General features: G+C 33.8%; 1 protein-coding gene across 2 annotated transcripts in view; it reads right to left on the bottom strand.

Annotated features, from left to right (window-relative positions):
* The window catches only part of skd (mediator complex subunit skuld), a 74,839-nt gene that overhangs the window by 8,464 nt on the left and 44,333 nt on the right, over positions 1 to 22,042 (bottom strand). For both annotated transcript variants that reach the window (XM_065506528.1, XM_065506530.1), the window contains exons 4-10: positions 19,071 to 19,164; positions 18,920 to 19,003; positions 13,969 to 14,465; positions 13,117 to 13,888; positions 5,874 to 6,078; positions 5,073 to 5,743; positions 23 to 4,802 (exon numbers count right to left, since the gene is read on the bottom strand). In XM_065506528.1, the coding sequence (XP_065362600.1) occupies positions 23 to 4,802; positions 5,073 to 5,743; positions 5,874 to 6,078; positions 13,117 to 13,888; positions 13,969 to 14,465; positions 18,920 to 19,003; positions 19,071 to 19,164 (7,103 nt within the window). The remainder of the gene's footprint in view (positions 1 to 22; positions 4,803 to 5,072; positions 5,744 to 5,873; positions 6,079 to 13,116; positions 13,889 to 13,968; positions 14,466 to 18,919; positions 19,004 to 19,070; positions 19,165 to 22,042) is intronic.

Below are 22,042 nucleotides of genomic sequence, written 5' to 3'. Positions count from 1 at the left end.
ACTCCTCAGGAATACAACTTACCAAACATACAGCACTTGTGGGAAATACTAATATATGTGTACAAGTAACATCCTGTGGTGTTGATAGTGGATTTTGTATGGATATCTGTGAGAAACGTTCATCAGGTGTAAATTGATCCGGCATAACACGCAATTTGGCATCTGGCTCTAATGTTACCAAACAAGCACTCAGTATCGTGGGTGGATACATCAGTTGACACTGTTTGCACATGTCTTTTAGTTGTTTGGTGGCCTTTTGTAAATTCGATTTTCCCAACAGATATGACCATGACTTGAGTTCATTGTGGCCGATGCGCCCGATACGACCCACCACCAGACGCCATGTTTGTGTTGTCTGTGAAATGAGGCCCAATATGTAGTCCATGAGTTTATTAAGACCTATTCGTCGGGCTGGCGCTCGTCGTCGTCTCGTACGATTTGGTACATCGATGTTGATGCACACTTTCTCCAGCATTTCACCGCGATCATCAGTGACGGTGGCCAGTAGCCAAGACTGATCTTCACTTAGGCAATAATTGCAATACATAACGGAGTATTTTTGATCATTTGGATTACCGCGCATACCGCCCCATGCAGCCCGAGAGAAATCCGTTTTATCGTTTTTCTCATGCATTGGTGCGAGTATATAAGGTGGTGTATACATTTTATAGGGCCTTCTATTCTTTTCGTCTTTGGTCTTCAGGAAGGCTTCCACATTGGCTGCTGTGCCAAAGCCAGTAAGACTTTTGACCGCCTGCGCATGTACCATGTGTCGTTTGCATTGCGAGAAAATGTTCAAAGCCAAACACTTGATTTCATCCGAAAACCTTTTGCGGTTGCGTGAACGTCCCACTTCCAGTATGGACTCCAATGAAATGATCTGAATATTTATATGAGATCTCACCGTTTCTGGTATGGATTTCAAAAGTTCTGAATACATTCGTAGCAGGGCGATACAAGCAAGTCTTTCTAATTCGGGAGAATCTGAACCGTAAGTGAAAGGTTCAACTACATAAAGTACTATAGCCGTGGGATTGACTTCTTCCAAGCATTCCGCAACTCCTAGAGGATCTCCCAATATAAGTGGTGGCTTAACTTCTGGTTTCTCCGTAGTAGGCTTGTTTTCATTTAGATTTCCTTGACCATCTTGGCCGGATTGTGTGGAGTGTTGGGAATGGTCGCCGCTACTATGATCCATGCTGGTAGGATGATCTGATGCTCCCATGTTTCCACGTTGCTCACTGTTGTCCTGGCCGGGGTTGGAGCCACCACCGTTACCCGATAATGAAGAAGACGATGAGGACCCTGTCGAATTACTGCACGCTGAATTTCGTGAATTATTATCTAGAGGACTGAGTAGAGTCTTATCGTTTGGTACTCGATTGAGGTATGGAGCCAGCTGATGTTGGAAGGCATATGCATAAAGGCGTAATTTTTCAGCCAGTGCGGTATCTTCTATGGAGCGTAACCAGTTGTCGATGGTCGTTGTGAATGGTTTTTCCGTGGGCGGTCTTTGTTGTACAGTTAACAAACCATTCCAGCCGCAGATGGGTGTATGTTTGCCCAGTTTGCACATCTCATAAGTGGTGCTTAATTCCTTGAAATAGGTTTTGGTTTTACTCAAGACATAATCGTTGTCTGGCGCCATTACCAAATAGACCACATCTCTGGCATATGAGTAGGGTTCGAGCAGAAATTTATCCCAATAATGTATCGCTAGTGGCGCTACCGAAATCCAGTCTTTATCGTGACCCACTATAACCGAGGGTATGGGCTGAGGCTCACACTGTCCCGAAGCTCGGCCAGCGAGACGATGAAATTGCCGCCATGTTAACGGACCACTTACAATGTATGTAGCATCTTTGGCGCCGGCAGCATTGCGAGATTTTGAATGGAATGCATTTTGTAGCATGGGTTGCACGGATTTCATGGTCGAAACAATGTCTTTGTTGCTGCGTGAAAAACCCACCGAAATATAAGGCCATTTGTGAACGTTTATGCGTCCCGTTAACGCCAAAGCCAACTGGTTGTTGCCTGTTTGTTTGCGGTGCGTTGAGAACGGCACGATTTGTTGTTCCATAATATCCATGCGGGAACTGTCGAATGCCAAACGGGCTTGTTCCAAGGCCAATGCAATAATATCATTGGCATCGATGTACTCCAGAACATTGGCAATGGCCGCAACCGATTGGGGTTTCTGTGCCTTTTTTGCCAGCCTTCGCCGATGGCGTTGTAACGAGCGATGGACAGCACTACTAGACGTTTGTATAATGGAACACTGTTCCAGCAGCAAATCGAATATGGAAAAAGCCACCTGTTCCACTGACTTGTCAATAACACCGTTGCTATTGTTATTGTTATTATTAATGGCCTTCGATGTGAGCGTTGTTATTAAGGTCAGCAGGGAATGTTTTTTGTGGCGGCCGGGATCTTCGGCAATGCCGGTAATTTCCATCTCATCTTCGTAGAATAGACCGGCCTTACAGGCCAGACGTCGATTGATGACGGCACTGAAACCACAAGAGCACTCAACAGCATCATCGTCCACATAGCCGGTGATATATTGTTGTGCATTATTGGCTGGCGTTGTTGTAGATGGAGTTGTGGAAGAACTGGAGCCTGCTCCAGCCATCGAGGCAGGTGAATCTAAGGAATTCACAATGCCTCCACCTAAACCTCCGCCCAATCCCACCGAACCAAAGGCACTTAGAGCACGTAATGCATTCGACGTTGTCAGAGATGATGATGATGTAGGATTGAAGGTAGTACCTGGCAGCGGCACGTATACCCCCGAATCCGAGCCACGTATATTACCGAAATGTTGATTATCTGCATTACAAACACACACTGTACTGCTGTCAAAGTTGTGGTCACGAAAAACATTCAGTGCCGTATCGTACAGTAGAATATTGACAATGACAGAACTCACTTCGGGCAGTTCTTGCGTAATCGAGTTGCTGTTGCTATTACTGTTGCTATTACCACCACCACCGGCGTAATATCCCATGCTGGAGGTCTCGCGATTGCCGCCTGGAACACTGGGTGGACCACCAATCGTCTGCATGTGGTTGTTAACACTTTGCGGTGTCTGTGGCGGTTCTTGTGAATGATACGGTCTGTTGAGATATGCTGGAGTCGAAGAAGCAGTGGATAAGGCAGGACTGGAGACGGCAACTTCGTATGGCGGTGGCGGATGTATGGGTGTATGTCTTTGTTGTTGCTGCTGCATCATGGGACTCGTGTGGGGGAACGGCACATGCGTGGCTGGCGAAATAGGCGACATACCAGTACGTTGCATCAGTTGTTGCATTGTTGGTGGGGTATTGGTGAGAGCAGCCTGCGGACAATTGAGTTGATTCAACAATAAGCTACCGCCACCGCCACCACTGTTCAGTGGTGTGGGTACGGTATTGTGCATAGGTGACGAAGACATAGGACCCAATGGTGTACGAGGTTGTTGTAATGGTGTTCTAGGAGCTGTCGATAACAGTTCTTGCAATTGCTGATGTTGTTGCTGCTGCTGCTGTTGTTGTTGTTGATGATGATGTTGTAACTGTTGCTGCTGCAATTGGTGTTGCTGTTGTTGTTGCTGCTGCTGCTGTTGCTGCTGTTGTTGTTGGTGGGTATTTCTTGGTTGTTGCCACGAAGGTTTGTATCGACAATTTGGCGGCATTACCAAAGGTGGCATTGTGAGACTGGGCAAATTTGTTAGCGGCGCATATTTCGAAGATCCCACAAATTTAGATTGTTGGGGTGGCCGAAAAACATATGACCAATCTTCTATAGGCTCCTCCACTGGACTTCCCAGTTCAATGGAATATTCCTGCTTGATCTTCGACATTCCGCTTATACCCAAGCCGGTATCTAGGGTTTGGCCCATCATGGCCGACGATGTATTGACACTTAAGTCGGTCATTTGTATATCCATTTGACAGGGACTGGAATTCGGATGGTGCTGTTCGTGGGAGGGCGGTGTAGGAAACATTTTCGTCAAGTCTTCAGCCTGTATGGTGTTTGCACCACCAACACTACTGCCTAAGCCCGACAAGTTACCCCCACTATTGTTGAGAGACGTCACAACTGATGATGATGTATTGGTGTTATTACAATTTTGTAGAGCCACCATAACGGCGGCATTGGCTGAAGCGCTACTATTTCCCTGAACACCTGTACCCACTAGAGAGGCATTTGTGGTACGTTTCAATTCATCAATGGTGTTGGTGGTGATGGCACAACCATTTGATGGATTGTTAGAATCTGGCGGCGTGTGTATCTGTACGCTGCCACATTCATCGTTTGACGATGTCTCAAACAATTGCTCCAAGTCATTGGGTGAAGGATTGAGGCCCTCCACCGTGAAGAGATTGCCACCTATGCCACTCTTTGAATCTTTACACGGTGACGTCGATGATGTACCCATACCAGACATGATTTCCGTTTTTATATCAAGTTCTTCAAAGAAATTTCCAGATGCTGTTGCATTTCCACCACTGCCAGCCATCATACCACCTCCCATTGAACTCTCAGTGTTTTTACAATCCATTTGATTGTTGCCCAAAGAATTAGCAGCAGCTATACCCACCAATCCTGTACCCATATTGACGTTTGCGTCAAGATTTCCCGCATTGCAAGCCAGTGAAGCTGAAGGATCTATGGACAGCAATTGGGATCCGTAAACTGAACGAGGAGAAGGCATTCGAGGTTTTGTGTGCGTATGACCTTCATAGAGCTTTTTTGTGCACATTACTCGACATTGTTTTGAGATTTCGTTGGGTTTAAAACGTTTAACAGGATGATTGGCCCTAAAATAAAATTTTGCATTAAATTGGAATATGGAATATGAAGACTGCTTCAAAGATGCGACTAATTTAATATTAATTGTTGATTTAATTTAACTACATACACATAAATATCTCTTAGCATGTATAATAGCAAGTTTAATTTAAATCACAAAACAATTTGTTATTCTAAGAACCCAAGATGATATTAACTAAAGTATCCATAGAAAATATCCCTTTAAAAGTTCTACATTGTTTTAGGAATATAAAAATGATCGAATAATTAAAACTTACCAAGCATCCTGTACGGTGAAATCATAGAGTACATCTAACTTGAGGCAATCTTCATTAGCGAACGTATCAATATCTTTCACATTGATTTTTGGCGGTTTATATAAATTCAAAAAATCTTGCATTGCATTTGTGGCTGAAGACAGTGGGGATTCATTTATATTCAAGTTGTTATTGGGCAACACCGAACTGTTCATGATGCAGTTGGGATTATTGTTATTTGTTGTGGACTCTAATTTAATATCAATTGAATTGGTAGTTGGACAATTGCTATTGGTATTTCCTGACATATGCAGGTTAGCATTGTTGAGGGGAGTTAAAGATGCAGGTTGTAAATCAAATTTCTTAACAGATATGGAACCACATTGCTGTTGTTGTTGCTGCTGTTGTTGTTGGGGCGTAGGTGTACAACGACCAACACTTGGGGGTGGAGGTACACTGCCGGGGCCCATACTACCGCCACCACCAATGGTATTATGCATTCCTTCCACTGATGGCGGTGGCTCAACACTTGGCGTAGGATGTACATATGGTGATGCTGTTATACTTTTATTATCATGCTGATCAGTGGGAGTGGGAGCTGGAGTATTTTTATCCAATAAATGATCTATTGGTGTGGGGGGTTGTTGCAAATTCGATACTGATGTGGGAGCACGTGGACTCATTGATAAAAGCTGTAAGAAGAAAATAAAAATTAAGAATATTTTTGGAAATTTATTTAAATTTTCTTAGAAACAAATATTTCTATATCTTTAAAATATGTCAGAGCAAATTTGTATGCCAATTTTATATACTCAAACTTACTTGATCTGCTGGTGGTACTGATGTTGGCTGAGATAATGCTGAATTTGGATGAGGGGAAGCCGCTGGAGTTCCTGGTGAGCCCACTGATGGTATTGGCATACAATCAATTAATGAATTGCGGGAATAACTTGATATACCACCTTGTAAAGGTGTACCATGACCAGGTGTTTGCCCAGAAGACGGCGTTTGTGATGATGTCAATGACCTGCAAATTATATTGTTATATTTGTTATATATTATATTCAGTTCCAAACAGTTTCAAAAGTATTTATTTTTAATGTTGTAAAATAAAATATGCATAAATTTCATAAAATATTACAAATATTATGTGCTGAGCCGTTGTTGATGGATATTGTAAATATTGAATAATAATTCAAATGTTATAAATAATATCTAAAATGCTCTAACTACCAAACATGTACAATTTTTTTTTTTAATTTAACCACATCCAATATAAAAAATATAAATTAGAGAACAAAAGAAATTATATGTACATATAGAACAGTGTTCAACCATGCAACTTTTAAGTTCCATAACCTTTAAATATTTTAAAAATACTTTTCATTTTAGAAAGATTGATTATTATTTTTTAAATAGATTCTGAAAGCAATTAATACCTTTACAACGATTTATTATAAAGCTTAGTAATAATTTAATATTTTGCGTTAACTGGTCCAGAAGTTTTAAGCTTCTATATTAAAATATCCCCCCTGTTCTTTAAACCGATACGTTTGATATTGTTATTCGAAGTGATGTTGTTATTAAAGTCAGCAGGGAATGTTTTGTTGTCAACCGGGATCTTCGGAAATGCTAGTTATTTCTATCTCATCTTTTGATTTACAGAACATCATTTCATTTTAAAAACAAAAACGTTACTCTAATTCGAATATTCAAAGATAGAATAAAGTAAATATTTAAAAGTATAGTTATTGCCACGTCTATATTTGTATAGATTTTGGATACAAATTAGAAAGAAGTAAAGCTAATAAAGGATTCTTTTTTTTTTGGAATCTAAAGTTAGTTGGCGGAGTAACAAGACTCTCAAATAGCCAGGTTAACCCACATCGATTTAAGTTAGTGCCTAGTCGACCTATATCTTCATATAGGAAGCTGGAACGCTTAAACCTTGTTATTAAAATTAAGAGTGATAATGGTACTCCACCAGTTGATGCTTTGAGTTTTGAATGGTACTCCACCAGAATAATGATATGAGTTTTAAATGGTACTCCAACAGTTCACTATATGAGATTTGAATGGTACTTCACCAGTATCGACATAAATTAAAAGACACGCGGTTGGTGCTAAAGACATAGGACAGGAACCGTTATACGAAGTCTTACATCACACACGTGCCAGAGTGAGACGCAAAATTATCGAAGGCAAAAGAACTAAAAAGGGCTTGATTGCATTAAAAAAAATAATTACAATGACGCGCGACTTGTTAATCAACCCAGACTTGCTTTGCGACTGAACATAATGATTCAATCAATGTTTTTTATTACTATGTCACATTATTTTCTCACATATGTAAAATAACGAACAAATTAGCAATCCCATTTTAACAAGGGGTTCACCATGAAACACCGCAGGGAGGTGTACTATCACCACTTCTGTGGAATATGGCTATGTTCAAAATGGATAGCAGAATAATCAAAACAATCGCGTATGCCGGTGATGTTGCGGTATTAATATCTGGTAAGTTTCGTCATCTGTATGAAATCGTCATTAAGTACTCTGAGTGAGTGGTGTTTCGAGTGAACTTAGTGTGAACCCCCAAAATACAGAGCTGGTACTCTTCACTAGGAGGTACAAGATCGATGACTTTAGAACACTTGGACTGAATGAAATTGGTCTTGAGATCAGGGATAATGCAAAGTACCTTGGCATCATTCTAGATAAAAGATTATCCTGGAATCAGAACATGATTAATAAGGCCATGTGGACATTTACTCTTGCAAAAGGTTAATTGGTACTAATTGGGGTATTATGCCGAAGGTTATCAATTGGAATAAGGGTAATTAGTTTCCTTTATTAGAGGACACTTTATAATTGGGATACATACAAGAAGACTGGGCCTACGGTACAACGACTACTGTAGAAGCTGTCATAATGAAGAAGAGAGGGAGACTGTGTCCCAACTATTCTGTCAATGTCCGGCTCTGACAAACTTGAGGGAATGTATCCTCGGAATCCAATTCCTACGTGTTTAAATGACCTATAAAGGATGAATTTAAGACGCATCCACTCCTTCATCAGAGAATCTGGTTGGTTCACCTCGAAGACAACGGACGTATTATAAATACCCTGTTTGCCTCTTGGGTATCACAATCGGATCAGTTTTTAATGGAGCCTAGTGAACTGCTTGAGTGGCTGCCAATTGAACCTAGCCTAAAGGGGTTAATTTCTCTACTAGCGATTGTAAATCAAGATCTCAGTATGATTGTCAAAAAAAAGTTTTGCAATTGTTTCGAAATGGTTGTCAATTACGCAATTTTTATGCTTCTTGAGAGAAATATTAAAAAAATCCACTCCAAAAAGAAATTTTAATTTATTCTAGGGAAGAAAATATTGATCCGTCGCACTTTTTTGATAACATTTCATATTCAAATGTAAGCATTGTGGCTAAGCAATAATGATCTATAGAAAATGTTGAGTATAATGGTATTTTCTATAGCAAATTTTCAATATAACAGTATTTCATTGAAGAAAATCTTAAAAAAATGTTCCGAAAAAAAAATAAACTGGCTGTAATTACTGAATTACAAATAATAACGATTTTTTCAAAATTATATTAATATCGAGATTTTCGCTGGTACGGAAATGAGGAATTAATTAATTTTTTCGGGTTTTTTCATATTCTATAAATCAAAACATATCGTTTGAGAGGTATTTCTACAAAATATAGTTGGAACAACATTATTCTGACCAAAAACAATTTCTGGTTCATAAATATTATTAAAATTTATTGAGTTTAAAATTTAAAGAGTTTTCGTGATTTATTTTACGAATAAAACACGAAATTTACTAATTCCGTAAAATATCAAAATTATACACAAATAATAAACAAATTTGCCTTAAATAGTATAAATAAAATTTTAAAATTTAATTGCGCTATAAAAAAAAAACATGCAAGCAAGCATTAAGAGCTATTTTCAGTTAAGGCATTTTTCATTAACCCATAAATCGCATAATTTATATGATAAATATAGATAATAAATGTAAAATACAACAAAAAGCTTAATTTTATAAGTTTAGATTAAATTTAATAAAATATACAAAAAATTAAACGAAAACGTTGTTATTTAAGTTTATTTTAATTCTCATAAACCTTTTCCGTTTCGTTCTTGTTGTGTTTGTACATTTATAAAAAGACTACTGGAAAAAAAAAGAAATCCAAATACCCATGTATACCAAAGTAAAACTATATAAAATACCAATATTCCGACTATAATTTAAAAAAGTTTTATACAACAGAAGAAGAAGAATAGAAAAGTATGTACTAAAATCTACTCTACTAATATGTTCGATTTTGGTGTAGTGAATTTTATGTTATAGGGTTTAATTGCTGTTTGGCGATACGTTTGGTGAATATACATTGTTGCTGTTGTAATGACTTTTTTTTGGTGGAATTATACACATGTTGATGTTTTCAAGACCCATTAACTCAGTTTAGTAAATAAATCTAATTTGCATTGGCAACCTTTTTACAAATTATAGAAACAAAGGTGAAATTAGTTGAGTTGAAAAGATGTATTTAAGGAGGGGTTGGTTGGTTTTATTTAATATACAATGGTGAAAAAGTACACAACGATTTGACTGATATTTGAATTGATTGATTGGCTGACTGATGTGTGACTGATTTGTTTAGACCAGAACACATGTAGAGAATTAGAGTAGAAGATAAGAAATAAGACAACACAAACCTTTGTTTTGGTATAGTGTCTGAAGAGCAAGAACTTTGATAAAATGATGCTGAATAACAAGCGGCAGGATTATTGGATTTGTTTGAAGAAGTGGTGGTAGTAGAAGTTGTATTAGTAGTGAATTGAGAGGAGGAATTCTTAGAATTTGTACTACTATTATTATTATTTTGGCTGGTTGTGCTGACAGTGGTGGCGGTGCTTGTTGATGATGTTATAGCTGCATTAAAAAGGCGCGAAGGGGAGCGATGATGTTGTAACCAGTCCATATTGTCCACATCATCAACACCCTCATGATCATTAACATCCAAATGCCGTTTATGAAATGGTATTTTTTGTATACGCAATGAGTTGCTTTTTGTATTATCGCCAGGATGGCTTGAGGGGGTAGAAGGTCGTGGATGATGACTGCCGGCTCCTAAATTACTGCTAAATGGGTGTTGTTGTGTAAGATTGTGATGCATATTAGGCGAACCAAATGAATGTGTTTTAGTTAGGGCCATTGCCATGGAACTACTGCCTAAACGCATTGCTATAGCAGCTGCCAAAGAAGATGTTGAAGATGGACTTAATGCTGAGACTCCAGTAGTTGGTGAGAATCCCATATTACCACTAGAGGCAACGTTTACACATCCTGATGAAGACGACGAAGAGCTGATTGCTGATTTTGAGCTAAATTGAAAACTAAAAATTGTTTTGTATTTGTTTTCATTGCTTTGAACACCAAAGAATTTTATATACTCTTTCCTGTTACATATTATTATTATAATTTTTGTTTCTATTTTATTACAACCTCATTTAACAAAAAAAAAATATATAGATATTGAGAAAAGAAATTTAGCATCTAAAGCACTTAGAGCATTTTGAATTATATTGCAACTGTTTTGATATTAAGGTTTTCAAACTACAAATAATTATGTATATGTATGTATTTTTTTAAGATTTAAACAAAGACAAATGTGACATGCATTAAAATTTTAACTAAAAATAAAGGTCTTTAATTAAACATAGAATCAGTTTTCTTTGAATTTCTTTGTTTTTGCATGCCTTAAACAAAGTTATGAAAAAATTTGTATTCATATTCAAATTAAATAAACATTGAAGAAAGAAAAATTTTTACTACGTGTTTGAAAAAATGCTTAGTAATAAGAAAAAGATGGTTGAGACATAAATATTTTGAGAAAAAGTTAAAAATAATAATAAAAAAGCATGTTGAAGGCAGTGTCAAATTCGTTCAAATTCATTAATTTTTCACTTCTCAAGAGTGAGAGAATTATTTGTGAATATCAAAAGATGATGTACATAATCCTAAAATGTATATAAGTGATGTTATTAAAGGTGACTTTAGAAGATTCAACTTTACGCACGACTTAATGAAAAAAATCTTAAATTATTCGAATAATTCGATTAATTTTAAACATGTAATAAAATTATTCGAACAAGTTTCAACTTTCTAATTCAAATTATTCGTTAAGAGAACTAATTTTATATACTTTAAGATAAAGATTAAAAACCATTTGAAAGTAAATTTAATTTGAAAGAGTTTCCATGTCAGTGTTGTATTAAAACAATTATGAATTCGCTCGAATTTGCCACCGTCTTGTATAAATGCGTCTTGGACTAATTTTAATTTATTAAATAATTAAAATTTTTAATTTTGAAAAATTTATTACGGAAAATTTTAGAACATTTTTGTTTAAAGCATGAACCAATATATTGGTAGCTTGTTTACAGTGAAATTCAAAGTTTTTGCCACTTGCAAATGCTTTGGAGATTTAAATCAAAAATATTTTTTTTATATTTGTAAATACAACAGTTTCGTTGTCTTATTAATGTGTTTGTAATAGAGATTGAAAATAACTTGTCTATTTAGAAAAAACAATCTGTTCCTAGGAATCCTTTGGCCTGAAACTTGAGGAATTTGGTAGAATTCAAGTAAATTTAGTACGGCTAAATTATTTAATTAATAACGACCACTCCCACTAAAATGTAGATACATGTTCTGTCAGTTACTCCGTAACTCGTTTTGAAAAAATAAATTTGTATGCTTAATACTACAGATATGAATCAGCTAGTTCCAGTAATATGGCAATAGAAAATAAACAAAAGAAAATGTCAAAATGGTTGCGGTTTGGAAAGACGGAGCAATATATATCACACTCGTTGCCTTTTGAAAATTAGCTTTCTGTTTTGAAATAAAATCGACTTTTTTTAACTTTAAAATTTCTTTTGTGGTTAGGCTGTATGTTTCTAGATATATTATATGGAATTTAATGATTGTTTTTAATTTAAAGTAATTTATAAATGTTTCTCATAAAAAAATATACATAGAGCTGAAACTCTCCTGTCAAAGACCAAACTCAATTGTCAAAAACCTAGGTAATGAGAATGTATCAGTAAAAATATATACGTGAAAACAATAACAACAATCGTACATGTGATTATTTTGAATAATTGTTTTGTTTTAGTATTTTTCTAGTTTCCGCTCTATGTTCTTAATTTTGTTTAAAATTTTCTCAACTTAAAATTTAAATTCTTTAGAATTTTCTCAAGTTTGTATGTTAAATACAATGTAATTCGAAAGTGTTTGGTTACGAATCGAATTACGGAGTAACTCGACGGAATGAAATGGCTAAAAGGTTCGAAAGAATTAATTAATAATTCATAAGCTATTTACCTAGTACTTCAAACGTATTGAATTAATTTATTTGAGAATTCGTTCTTAATGGAATAAATTCCTTATTACATCAGCTAAATTTTTTAATTCAAACTCATTAAAATCTATTACAAATATAAGACAATTTTTTCGCAATTCATTTTGTAAATGATTAAAGCAAAACAAAAACAAATTAAATAAGGAAAAAATGTGTTTATTCAACTTGAATAAGATTTGAATTAACAAACATTTAACCCTTCAAAGATTTTATGGAATTTTATTATGAATGAATTATTTTCAAATTAAGATAAAGACTTTGAATGAAGCCAAAGATATTGTTTTCTTGGGAATGGTTTTATGGAATGAACTGTTGACATTTTTTAATTCGGAATTAAGCTTAAGCTAATTAATTCGAAAAGGTTTGGATCAGGAAACCCGAAAACTGATTTAAAAAAACACTATTTCTTGGGCCGTTGAACATTCAGTTGGAATTGTAAGTGCATACATCATTTTAAAGATTTCTCAAATATTTATGTTTCAAATAGTACAACCTACATATTTTAGAGCTCTTTAAAAATAAACAAGGCAATACGTAATGTGTTTTAAATGAAAACAACAACAATAAAAAATTAAGATGAATAGCAGCTGATTTATAAATGTTACTTACTTTGTGCATATACATGGAGCTTTTTGTGTAGGATCCACAAAACCCCATATTTGTTGTTGCTGTTGCTTTTGAGATAAAGTTGTAGTATTTGGTTTAATGTCAACACTATTTGAAACATTATCCGTTTGATCCATTCCTTCATTTGACGCCGCATTTTCATTGCTATTAATGCCAGACGACGACGACATCGACGTCGATAATGACGTCGTTGTTGACGTATTTGAGGAAGTTGCATTAGAGGTGGATGAGTTGGTGGTGGTGTTGAAGTTGGAGTATGAAGCAGTAGAGTGAAGGTTGCCATTTAGATTATGTTGCACATGCAGAACATTTGTGACACAATCTTGCCAAGCTCTTTCAGGCATTTCACATGCAGCCTGTGGCGGGGCATGTATGTTTGTTGTATTGCAGGTGAAATTCCGTGTTTGTGTGTCGTAGTACGGTTGAACTTTAGTACGATCTATTTTTAAATGTTCGACCATATGAGCCAAAGATGACTTTGTTCCATTTATAGTTGGTGCTGTCGCTGTTGGTAATTTGTTATTGGAGAAATTTTCCATTAGAGGTTTTCTGGAGTCATTGTAATTGTGGTGATTTGTGTTGTTACCACCACCAGCCGTTTGATTGGCCGATGATAGTGCTGCCAAGGCAGCAGCTTCCGCTGATGAAGATGTACCCAGAGGACATTTTTGTGAGGCAGCTGCTTCCATTTCTTCAATATCATCCAAATCAGTGACTAGTACATAAATTGAGGGATGATACATTTTATGACCGCCTAAAACATAGAAAGTTTATATTGTTTGGTTAATTTTGCAAAAAAAAAAAATACTCATTATTAGAAAATGGAAAACATACCTGCTATTACTTCTACAACCGGTGGCACATCACTGTTCTCTTTATTGCACAATGGGAAAAATGAAGCCCAGTCATCAAGTATTTTCTCAGCCATTGGATCATTTGTTTTATAACTGTTGCCCGTAAGTGTGGCTGCCATACCAAATGGTGCCAATATAACTTTACGAGGTTTTGGATTAACGCTATTGCTGTTGTTGGAGTTGCTATTGTTGTTATTATTATTGTTGCTGCTATTATTATTATTATTGTTTGCATTCGCTGAGGCTGAGAAATTTTCATTTTTAATGCCCTCGCCTGCAGCAGCATTGGGTGAATTTGGTGATGTTTGTTGTTCAGGTGAATTTGCATTAGAGGCAGCGGCTGCAAATGCAGCGGCAGCTTCGGTTAAATGTTCTTTGGTTAATGGACGCACTGCTGGATGTTCTCTCAAGTCAATAGATGCACATACAGTATCACCATGTACAAAGAATGTAAATGAGAATGACAAATGCTGAGAGCTGCAAAGGCATAAGAAATATTTTTTTTAACAAATTTATGAATTTTTTAAATTAAACAAAAATATTATTAAAATTTTAACGATACATAAAGAAATTTATACATTCACAATTAATTTATTATTTATTTAAACTCAGTTTAATTAATCAAACTCTTAAATTTAATTTAATCTCAAATTTTCCAGTCAAAAAACCGCCCTTAATAACAGTGTTGCATTTATGACACTATTTGATTTTTTTTCTTTAATTATTAAATAAAGTGTAACAAGTATTACTATGAATATATTTAAATCTTTATAATTTACTCACAGAAATAGATCTTGTTGTTTAATCAAGGACTTATTAATTTAAATAATAAATCCAAGATTAAACAATTTAATTAAACTCTAAATAAATGATTTAATTTTGAAATAATCATCCAATTTTCAATATTTCGTTTACAACTATTTGATATATTGCAATTTAACCATAATGTTACATGTTGAACGATGAATAAATTTATACCTTAACAAATTATTCACAGAGAACTTGTTGTTTAATATAGGATTTATTATTTAAACTCAGTTTATTTAATTAAACTCTAAATAACTGATTTAATTTTGAAATAATTATCCAATTTTAAATATTTCGCTTACAACTATTTGATTTTTTTATCAATCTAAAAGAAAATGTTACAAGTTGAACGATGAAAAAATGTATATCTTCACATTAATTCACAGAGAACTTGTTGTTTCATCTAGGATTAAATATTTAAATTCAGTTTATTTAATTAAACTCTAAATAACTGAGTTCATTTTCACATAATCATCCAATTTTCAATATTACACTTAAATCTACTTATTTGATTCAATATAAAAGATAATGTCACATGTTGAACGATGAATAAATTTATACCTTCACAATTTATTCACAGAGAACTTGTTGTTTACTCTAGGATTTGTTATGTAAACCCAGTTATTTAACTGATTAATTAAAATCTAAATAACTGTGTTGATTTTGAGATAAAAATCCAAATTTAAAAATTTCATTTAGCTAATTTAATTTTTATGTTAAATTTTAAAGATAATGTTACATGTTGAACGATGAATAAATTTATACCTTCACAATTTATTCACAGAGAACTTGTTGTTTACTCTAGGATTTATTATTTAAACTCAGTTTATTTTATTTTTAACTACTGAGTTAAATTAAGGTCATAATCCAATTTGAAAATACTTAAATACTATTCTAAACACATACAGTGGTTGACATGCAATGGCAAATTTTCGAAATACATACAAAATAGAAAAATTAATACATTTTTATTTGTTAGTATTTCATTAATTGAAAAAAGATATCAAAAAGGTCATTGAATTGATGTTCATACAGATACAGTTAACAGTTGTTTTAAAAATTCTAGAATTCAATGGTGAATAGCCAGAAAAAACCGTTCATTAGTTCCAGCAATAAAAATAAACATAACTACAGGATCCATTTGATTGCCGCTCGTATATGACAGAGATGCCATCAATTCCGGATACAGTATGAACGTAGTACTTGGAGGTCGCCCACCATCACCTATACCTATGAGAAGATTCTGCCGCGTAAAACAAGAGTCGTTCTGACACAACTAAATCAGGATGAAGCAACAGACTTCATGCCTTTTGGTCCCGCATAGACCGTGCCGTCCTCAACACCCGTACCCTATACATATTCAACTGTTCAGCCAACAATACTTCACTGCGTCCTATGGATTTTTTAGGGGCCATCAGTTGAAGTAGCACAATTCCTTGCAATTAAACATGTTGTTTGAATATTGTAAAATTATTTATGCTGCTACAACAACAAAAACATTTTGACTATGTTAATCAGTCCAAAGATTTGCATTTAAATTATCCTATGTTTTGAGAAAGGGTTATTTTTACAGACAAATGATAGTTTAACCATTTAGGAAACGACGGCCACGCAAGAGTTTGGAGATAGCGAGGTACTGCCTTAGATCGTATGTAGAGTTTTGTGAATAAGTGTATATGAAGTCTTAAATGATAAATGTAACCACTCGGTTACACCCTAGGTGTTTGTGTGTAAAAAAAACTCCAAACTAGGAACATATTTTCCCCAGCGATTGGATAAATAAAATCCATTGAAATTGATCTGTATCCAATTCCAGTCATTAATTATATGAATTGGAGCCACATCTTGCACTGAAAGTAAGCCCCACACCATAATTGACTTGTTTATTTGTGTACTTGGAGTCCACTCTCTTTCCTTTCGGTCGTCTAAAAATATTGGTCTCCCAACACTGCTTCATAAATTTTATTTAGATTCATCCGAGAAGAGAACAGTATTCGATTTGCGTCTAGCAGTTTAAATGTTCTTGTCAAATTGTATTTTTATACCATTCACCTTCGTGAGAAGGGTATATATAAGTTTGTCATTCCGTTTGTAATTTCCACAATATAATTTTCCGACCCTATAAAGTATATATATTCTGGATCTTTATAGAAGCGGAGTCGATTAAGCCATGTCCGTCTGTCTGTCGGTTGAAATCAACTTTCCGGAGCCCCCAAATAAGTTACATAAACGATTCATAAATCAATATCTCTGGAATTCTTCCGACTCGGTTGCTATTTAAAATCGAGAAAATCGGTCCACAAATGGCTGAGATATAATTTTACTACTAAGTCATTAATATAGACAATATGGATATCTAACAAGTAAGAGAGCTATATTCGGCTGTACCGAATCTTATATACCCTTCACCAAATTATACTTCAAAATACAAATTTTAAATATTTTTGGGTAAACAAAAAATTTTTTTTTTTTTTTGAAATGTTGATTTTTAATTTTTTGTAAAAATTTATATTCTTTTTTTCTAAATTTAAAATTTTTTTTTGATAAAATTAAAATTTTTTTTTTTTAATTTTAAAAATAAATTTTTTTGGATTTTTAATTTTTTGGTGAAAAAAAAAATCGGTTTAAATTTTTTTTTTTGACCCATTGTAGGTCCAACTTACTATGGTCTTATAAACGTCGTTGCAAAGGTTTTTGAAATATCTATCATTATATATCCATATTGTCTATATTAATGACTTAGTAATCCAGATATATGTAGGTCAAAAATCGAGGTTGTCCAGGTTTTTTCCTCATATCTCAGCCATTTCTCGAAAGCATGTCTGACAGAATTATTGAAGATTTGGATCTGGAAGATATCTGGGGTCTTCAGAAAATTGATTTCCATAGACAGACGGACAAACAGACCGACAGACGGACATGGCTTAATCGACTCGGCTATCTATAAGGATCCAGAATATATATATATATATACTTTATAGTGTCGGAAAATTATATTGTGGAAATTGCAAACGGAATGACAAACTTATACATATATACCCTTCTCACAAAGGTGAAGGGTATAATGACAGATATTTGAAAGACCTTTGCAACGACGTATATAAGACCATAGTAAATTTTAAATCTAAAAAAAAAATTTAAAATTAAAAAAAAATTCGAAAAAAAAATTTTTACAAAAAATTTAAAAAACAACTTTGAAAAAAAAAACAACTAATTTTGTTTACCAAAAATATTTAAAATTTTTATTTTGAAGTATAATTTGGTGAAGGGTATATTAGATTTGGCACAGCCGAATATAGCTCTCTTACTTGTTAAAAAAGAGATTTTTCGCTGGGCAATAGCAATCAAGACCATCCTGCGGCCAACAGTACGAAAACTAATTTAAAATTTTAGATTATTTTGGTAATTTCTTAAACTCTCTTGCTATTAAATTATCTTGCCTTGGTGTGGTATTATGAGATCTTCCTCCCAAATGTTGAGTTTCAATCCAGCAATAAAATCGTTTATTATTTTAATTTTTAAATTTTCGCAAAAAAAAAATTATCAAAATAAAATAAATATTGAAATAATGACGGTTAAATATAATGCTTTCTACATATTATGTTTGTTTTATCGAATCGAACTTCGATTGTCAGTTGCCAAAATGGTATAATACTATTTAGCAGCTATCATTTCTGTTGTCCAATTGGCAACCAGAAATTTGTGGTTGCCCTCTGGTAACGCAACTGATGTTCGGTTGCCATCCATAATCGACCCATTAGTCTTCTTTTTTGCAGAAATTTAAAAGTTTCCATTGTTTTGCCAATTCTAAGAAGTATAAACACATTCAATAAATGTGTTTTTCTTAAAAACGCTGAAATTGACTATGGTTTAAAGAAAATCTTGTAAATTTGAATTTTATCTTAGAACTATACATTTAAATTTTGGTAAAGGTAATGATTTTTTTATAAACTGACAATACTTATAATAAATGAAATATTTTTCCAAAAAAGTTTCCATTGATTTGTCACACACTGTATGTACTATATTTTAATTATACTGTATTTTATTTAAGAGTTGGTTTATGTATCCTATTTTCTACCAATAAAATTAATTTTTTATACATATATTTAATTTATACTAACCTTCTTCCAAATATTCGTTCATTTGAAGTACAAGGTTGGACAAACCATTTACCAAAACGTACAATATCTTTTGTAAGCACAAATCTGTAAGAAAACCATAAAATAATTAATATTTATAGAATGTTTTTGATTAGTACTGTTGAGACTTTACCTTTCAATAAGATTATGCAGGGCTTTAAAAAGTAATGAACGGCATTCATAAGTAAGACCTCTTTCCCAAGTGCCATTCCACATCATTTGATTGCCTAAAAATAAGAGAAGTTACAACAAAAAAAAAATGGTCAACAAATTTTTCGATTTGGATATTGTAATTTTTTTTTATATAGAAATATAATTTATAAAAAAATATCTTTGAAATTTTGCTAAAAATTAAGATTTGGAATAATTATCTGGCCACTTTAATACGTCGAGAAGATTATAATTAAAATTTTATAAATTATTCTTAATTAATTTCATCTCACAATTTCGTTAGAAACCTTACTTTTTAAATCCTTTCTCTATGGGGATTTTTGGGGATGACGTGAGACATTATTTGGCATTTAACAAATTCACAAAACTCCTAAAATAATGACAAAAATGAGAGAACGTAGAAAATATAAAAACAGCGCTTCTCTTTAAAATAAACACTATTATTAATGACGTTGAATAGCAAAAGTATGCAATACTGCGTGTGTTTGCCGATGACAAGCAGCGGCGCCCGCCTCTGTTTACACATAACAAAAAACAAGAATAATGACGACATATAATGCCTCAGCAAAAATTAAATAAACCCAAAAAGTTTTCAAAATATTTCTTGGTTTTTAGATTGCATTCTATAAGAGAGTGAGAGATTATTATTATCACTACACTAACGTTTTTAACTCTCACACACACACAGTTTATTCAGTGTTACCAATTTAGTATAATTTGTGTTATATTTAGTAAAATGAAATGGTAAACTCGAGAATTATTAAAAAAAAACCTATTTCCAAAAAATTATTTCCACGATAACCATCAGTACAGACATGTAAATTAATCAGTCACATTTATTCATTTTCATAGTCTGCAACTCGTCTATTATCTATTATGGAATCATTTGCCTAGCCATTTAAGTCTAAGACATTGTAACATAAAATAAGCTATGTATACGGTTCTCAGCTCTTCTAAATCCTCGCACATCCTACAGATGTTCAAGACGGTCTCTGATCCTAGCTTTTAACAAACACTGATAAAGATCGGTGGTTTTTCAGACCTCTTTCAAGTCAAGCATACACTTTACAGTGTCCAGGTTCCCAAAATACTTCGAACTGTTCTTAGTGATAATCTGGGATCCAATATAGATGTCGGTTATCAGAATCTCCATTGAGGATGTCTTACCTTATTTTTCGATACGATAGTTCATTCGATCACTAGTGCGGTAATTCGGCCCCTGACCATGAGTAGCAAAATATAAGGAAATTTGTCACTTTTCACGTGTGAACCTCTTTCCTCAGAAAAACCCAATGGCAAGATTTACATATGGTGAGAGGATCACAATGCAGGCAATATAATTATTGAACGCACAGTTCCCATTAGCTGCTTTGCCTTAATTTGCCCTGATCATAAGGAGCCGATAGTTGCGACATATGAGGCAATTTGTCACTTCTCACATATGAATCTCATTCCTCAGAAAATCCTAATGGCGAGGTTTTAAGAAGCTCCTTCCCTTGCACGATAAAGATCCGGTTGGTCCAGTTTTCTTCTTCAGACAAAATTTGCTAAAGCTATCCGTAGGATTTAACTCTTCACCTCCAAGCTTCCACACTTTGGCCCAAGAAGGAAGTTCGCAAAGCGCTGCCGGCATGAAATTAATGATTAACGTATGAACTGCAAGACAAGAAAACCACACTTGTCTTGCAGTTTATTTCTTGGGTATCACAATGACATCAGTTGAGAATGGACTCAAGTGAGGTGGTTTAAGAGGGGCTGTGCACGGAACCTAACCCCGACTTTTATTTACTTTAAAAACGGACTTCGCCCAGTAAATATTTCTTTACAGCAGATATATATGTTTCGAAATACTTCAGAAAACCTTTTCGGCCGGTACTGCAACAATTCATTACTAAGCGAAGTTGGTTTTTGATACACCCCAGATGAGTGTAATAAGTCCCAACGCAACGGAAGTTATTTCATAATGGAATAAGTCCCAAGTTGTATGGAAAATTCTATGGGGGTTATTTAATTTTTCCTGAGGAATTATTTCATGGTACCGACTCGAACTGATAACACTGCTTCTAAGCATGCCAATTATATACCTATTCACTCCTATATAAATATTTTTATGGGCCAATTTAGAATACAACAGAAGATTTCTGGCAACACTATTTACAATATTAATTCTCAAAACAACAAACTAGAGAATTTTTCTGAAAATTAGGTGATTGCTAAAAAAAAAAATTAAAAATTAATCTTGTTTTTTATTATTAATTTTAATGTTGTTGTTTTGAAAAATATTTTCTCGCTGAAATGCTTAAGTACAAACCAACATACATACATACATATTGAATTTAATAGCCAAAAGCAAAAAACAACCAACTGAGAGCCAGCAGCTCGTATTAAATGAGAAATAAGAAGAGCAAAAAACAAAAAACCATACGTTGGAGCTTTCAAAAGGTGTGGGGAGGAAAGAGTATACAAAACTAGCAAGACGACAACTTACTTGGTCAACAACAAAATAATATTATTGTTGAAAAAACAATACATATATAGAGAAAAACGTATAATAAAGTTAATCATCATATCATAATTAAGGTAGAAAAAATTCAAATGAAAATGGAAATTCAACAACAACAACAGCAAAAAACTTATGATGTGTAAAACAAAATATTTTTTCTACTGATCATTTAGATATTAAATGCACAGCTGAGGGTCAAGCAAAATATAACAAATAAAGCACGTACTAGACAGTAGGAAAAAAAATTGTTAATTTAATATGAAAATAAGTTTTCATCATTTCTATACAAACACTAATATTATATTATATTATATTATATTATATTATATTATATTATATTATATTATATTATATTATATTATATTATATTATATTATATTATATTATATTATATTATATTATATTATATTATATTATATTATATTATATTA

The sequence above is a fragment of the Calliphora vicina genome, chromosome 3, assembly GCF_958450345.1.
Source record: "Calliphora vicina chromosome 3, idCalVici1.1, whole genome shotgun sequence".
NCBI lineage: Eukaryota > Metazoa > Arthropoda > Insecta > Diptera > Calliphoridae > Calliphora > Calliphora vicina.
The sequence above is the reverse complement of the archived record's forward strand: the minus strand, read 5'-3'. Positions and strand labels throughout refer to the sequence as shown.